The sequence below is a fragment of the Ambystoma mexicanum genome, chromosome 4q (genome assembly GCF_040938575.1).
Source record: "Ambystoma mexicanum isolate Mex_15411 chromosome 4q, UKY_AmexF1_1, whole genome shotgun sequence".
In the NCBI taxonomy this organism is placed as follows: Eukaryota; Metazoa; Chordata; class Amphibia; order Caudata; family Ambystomatidae; genus Ambystoma; species Ambystoma mexicanum.
The window spans coordinates 1,310,908,109-1,310,913,324 of record NC_090928.1 but is presented as its reverse complement, the minus strand read 5'-3'; the positions used below and the strand labels follow the sequence as shown (position 1 = coordinate 1,310,913,324).

The 5,216-nt window shown below is 48.8% G+C and overlaps 1 protein-coding gene across 1 annotated transcript; it reads left to right on the top strand.

Annotated features, from left to right (window-relative positions):
* Positions 1–4,085: 4,085 nt before the first annotated feature.
* Positions 4,086–4,799, top strand: LOC138467401 (uncharacterized protein PF3D7_1120000-like). The gene has a single exon (XM_069607351.1). It carries the CDS (start codon positions 4,086–4,088, stop codon positions 4,797–4,799), a length of 714 nt encoding a protein of 237 aa, XP_069463452.1.
* The last annotated feature ends 417 nt before the right edge of the window (positions 4,800–5,216 follow it).

The following is a 5,216-nucleotide window of genomic DNA, read 5'->3' as shown; positions in this document are numbered from 1 at the left end:
TGGCCGATTGCTCCCTTTATCCTGAAGGTCAGTGTTTGATGGCCCTGTCGCTTCCCTTGCCCTGACGGTCAGTGGTTGATGTCCCCGTTGCTCCCCTTGTCCTGACGGTCAGTAGTTGATGGACGATTGCTCCCTTTATCCTGAAGGTCAGTGGTTGATGGCCCTGTTGCTTCCCTTGCCCTGACGGTCAGTGGTTGATGTCCCCGTTGCTACCCTTGTCCTGACGGTCAGTGATTTATGGACGATTGCTCCCTTTATCCTGACGGTCAGTGGTTGATGGCCGATTGCTCCCTTTATCCTGAAGGTCAGTGGTTGATGGCCCTGTCACTTCCCTTGTTCTGACGGTCAGTGGTTGATGTCCCCGTTGCTCCCCTTGTCCTGACGGTCAGTGGTTTATGGACGATTGCTCCCTTTATCCTGAAGGTCAGTGGTTGATGGCCCTGTCGCTTCCCTTGCCCTGACGGTCAGTGGTTGATGTCCCCGTTGCTACCCTTGTCCTGACGGTCAGTGATTTATGGACGATTGCTCCCTTTATCCTGACGGTCAGTGGTTGATGGCCGATTGCTCCCTTTATCCTGAAGGTCAGTGGTTGATGGCCCTGTCGCTTCCCTTGTTCTGACGGTCAGTGGTTGATGTCCCCGTTGCTCCCCTTGTCCTGACGGTCAGTGGTTTATGGACGATTGCTCCCTTTATCCTGAAGGTCAGTGGTTGATGGCCCTGTCGCTTCCCTTGCCCTGACGGTCAGTGGTTGATGTCCCCGTTGCTACCCTTGTCCTGACGGTCAGTGATTTATGGACGATTGCTCCCTTTATCCTGACGGTCAGTGGTTGATGGCCGATTGCTCCCTTTATCCTGACGGTCAGTGGTTGATGGCCGATTGCTCCCTTTATCCTGAAGGTCAGTGGTTGATGGCCCTGTCGCTTCCCTTGTTCTGACGGTCAGTGGTTGATGTCCCCGTTGCTCCCCTTGTCCTGACGGTCAGTGGTTTATGGACGATTGCTCCCTTTATCATGACGGTCAGTGGTTGATGGCTGGTTATGCCCACTCCACTTGATATCCCACTCAGTAACTTTAAAGGTTCGATGATTGGTGAGTCTGTTTGTCCTGGAGAGCAAGAGAGGGGGGGATGCTGGCAGCATGACACTCGTTGCTGTGGGGGCACTTGCCTCTTGTCTTCTGGCTTGGGGTACACTGTGGGAATTCGTCATCAGGGCACACTCCCTACAAATAAGAAAAGTGGGTGGACTTTGCACATGTCATTCACTTGGTCTTTTCAAGGCAGAGCTCAAGTAAGCACGTGGCTCTCTGGAGACTAACCGGAAACACCCTGAAAAGGAACTGTTTTCTGTAATGCGGCTGGCGCAGTATACCAGGTGCGTGCCTTTGTATTGGAATATTCCCTGCAGAGGTAAACACTGTGAGATAGTTCACAGGTAACCAGAGCAGATAGTGATGTGGGCTTGTGGCTCAGTGTCCAGCCCCTAATCCTCAGTTCACTGTGTGTAGCAGCCGAACACAGTAACCACAGTGACAGAAGCAGACTGTTTACTATGAACTCTAGACACCGGCCACTCACATATTCACTCCACTTGAGTGAGTCCTGCTCAGCATGTTAACAGAGCGCAGTGACCGGGTGCCTCTAGGACTACTCTCCTAAACGCCTCACACTCTGGAGGCACAGTGGGGGGGGGGGGGGGGTAGAGTTTTTTGGTTGGATATTTCACTGCCATTATCCTTTGCTTGTAAAAACTGGCATAAAATTCAGGGCGTATGGGGGTAAAGAGGTTTGTGAATGGGGTCAGGGTGTATGAGGAGGTAAAGAGGTTTGTGTATGAGTTGAGGGTCAGGATGTATGAGGGGGGCTCAAGCAGTTTGTGAAAGTGGTGAGGGCCAGGTGTATTGGGATAATGAGGTTTGTATATGGGGAGGTCCAGGGTCTATGAGGGCGATCAAGAGGTTTGTGAATAGGGCTAGGGTCAGGGTGTATGGGGGGTAAAGAGGTTTGTGAATGGGGTGAGGGCCAGGGTGTATGGGGTAAAGAGGTTTGTGTATGAGTTGAGGGTCAGGGTGTAAGAGGGGGCGAAGAGGTTTGTGAATGGTGTGAGGGTCAGGGTATATGGGGTACAGAGGTTTGTGTATGGGGAGGTACAGGATGAATGAGGGGGGTCAAGAGGTTTGTGAATGGGGTGAGGGTCAGGGTGTATGGGGTAAAGAGGTTTGTGTAAGGGGTGAGGGTCAGGGTGTATGGGGTAAAGAGGTTTGTGTATGGGGAGGTACAGGATGTAGGGGGGTAAAGAGGTTTGTGTATGAGCACGTCCAGGGTACATGAGGGGGGTCAAGAGGTTTGTGAATGGGGTGAGGGTCAGGGTGTATGGGGTAAAGAGGTTTGTGTATGGGGAGGTACAGGATGTAGGGGGGTAAAGAGGTTTGTGTATGAGCACGTCCAGGGTACATGAGGGGGGTCAAGAGGTTTGTGAATGGGGTGAGGGTCAGGGTGTATGGGGTAAAGAGGTTTGTGTATGGGGAGGTACAGGATGTAGGGGGTAAAGAGGTTTGTGTATGAGCACGTCCAGGGTACATGAGGGGGGTCAAGAGGTTTGTGTATGGGGTGAGGGTCAGGGTGTATGGGGTAAAGAGGTTTGTGTATGGGGAGGTACATGATGTAGGGGGTAAAGAGGTTTGTGTATGAGCACGTGCAGAGTGTATGAGGGGGGTCAAGAGGTTTGTGAATAGGGCGAGGGTCAGGGTGTATGGGGGTAAAGTGGTTTGTGAATGGGGTGAGGGCCAGGGCGTATGGGGTAAAGAGGTTTGTGTATGAGTTGAGCGTCAGGGTGTAAGAGAGAGGAAGAGGTTTGTGAATGGTGTGAGGGCCAGGGTATATGGGTTAAAGAGGTTTGTGTATAGGGAGGTAGAGGGTGTAGGGGGGTAAAGAGGTTTGTGTATGGGCAGGTCCAGGGTATATGGGGGGGCCAAGAGGTTTGTGTACGGGGTGAGGGTCAGGGTGTATGGGGTAAAGAGGTTTGTGTATGGGGAGGTACAGGGTGTATGGGGGTAAAGTGGTTTGTGTATGGGGAGGTCCAGGGTGTATGAGGGGGTCAAGAGATTTGTATAGGTGCAATGAACATGCAGGGTATTTAACACCACCCCCATGGCAATTCGGACCCCTTTGTCTGATCATTAACCCTTTAGCGTTGGGTGCGAGCAACAATGAAAAACAAGATGTGTCTTTTGAAACTTCCCAACATTTCTGCACCCCAACTAATGCCTCGACTTTGGGGGGGGGTTAAAAAGACCTCGTTGTACTGATCACGGGTGAAGCAGCACTGATCTGCCCGTCACCGATGGGCCTAAAAAAGCGATTAACCGGATATGATACATTGTGCTCAGGACATCGTCTGTAGATGAACCTTAAAAAAAAGAAACCATGATATTCAGAGGTAATAGGAGAACATGTGTGAGGCTACACATGGGAGGGACTGGCGAGGTAATAGATCAGGTAATAGAGCAGGTAATGGAGCTAATAGAGCAGGTACTGGAGCTAAACGAGCAGGCCATGGAGCTAATAGAGCAGGTAATAGAGCAGTTAATGGAGCTAATAGAGCATGGAATAGAGCTAATAGAATAGGCAATCGAGCTAATAGAGCAGAATTAAGAGCAGGTACTGGAGGTAATAGAGCCGGTAATAGAGCTAATGGAGCAGGTAATTGAGCTAATAGAGCAGGTAATGGGGCTAATAGAGAAGGTAATGGGGCTAATAGAGCAGGTAATGGAGCTAATAGAGCAGGCAATAGAGCAGGTAATGGAGCCAATAGAGCAGGCAATTGAGCTAATAGAACAGCTAATGGGCTAATAGAGCAGGTAATAGAGCTAATAGAGCAGGCTATAGAGCTAATAGAGCAGGTAATAGACCAGGTAATGTAGCTAATGGAGCAGGCAATGGAGCTAATAGAGCAGGCAATAGAGCAGGTAATGGAGCCAATAGAGCAGGCAATTGAGCTAATAGAACAGGTAATGGGCTAATAGAGCAGGTAATAGAGCTAATAGAGCAGGTTATATAGCTAATAGAGCAGGTAATAGACCAGGTAATGCAGCTAATGGAGCAGGCAATGGAGCTAATAGAGCAGGTAATGGTTCCCATAGAGAAGGTAATAGAGCTAATAGAGCAGGTAATGGAGCTAATAGGTCAAGTAATGGAGCTAATAGAGCAGGCAATGGAGCGGATAGAGCTAATAGAACAGGTATTGGTGCTAATAGAGCAGGTAATGGGGCTAATAGAGCAGGTAATTGGGCTAGTAAAGCAGGTACTGGAGCTAAACGAGCAAGTACTGGAGCTAAACAAGCAGGTACTGGTGCTAATAGAGCAGGTAATAGAGCAGTTAATGGAGCTAAACGAGCAAGTACTGGAGCTAATAGAGCAGGTAATGGAACTAAACGAGCAGGTAATGGAGCTAAAAGAGCAGGTTATGGAGCTAATAGAGCAGGTGATACAGCAGTTAATAGAGCTAATAGAGCAGTTAATAGAGCAGGTAATTGAGCTTCTAGAGCAGGTAATAGAGCAGGTAATGGAGCTAATGGAGCAGGTAATGGAGCTAATAGAGGAGGTAATGGAGCAGGTAATGGGTATAATAGAGCAGATAATTGGGCTAATAGAGCAGGTAATGGGGCTAATAGAGCAGGCAATAGTGCCAGTAAAGCAGGTAATGGAGCTAATAGAGCAGGTAATGGTGCTAATAGATCAGGTAATGGGGTTAATAGAGCAGGTAATTGGGCTAATAGAGCAGGTAATGGGGCTAATATAGCAGGCAATGGTGCCAGTAAAGCAGGTAATGGAGCTAATAGAGCAGGTAATGGTGCTAATAGATCAGGTAATAGAGATAATAGAGCAGGCGATGGAGCTAGTAGAACAGGTAATAGAGCAGGTAATAGAGCTGGAAATGGAGCTAATAGAGCAGGTAATTGTTCTCATAGAGCAGGTAATGGTGCTAATAGAGCAGGTAATGGAGCTAATGGGGCAGGTAATGAAGCTAATAGAGCAGGTAATGGAGCTAATGGAGCAGGTAATGGGTATAATAGAGCAGATAATTAGGCTAATAGAGCAGGTAATGGGGCTAATAGAGCAGGCAATGGTGCCAGTAAAGCAGGTAATGGAGCTAATAGAGCAGGTAATGGTGCTAATAGATAAGGTAATAGAGATACTAGAGCAGGCGATGGAGCTA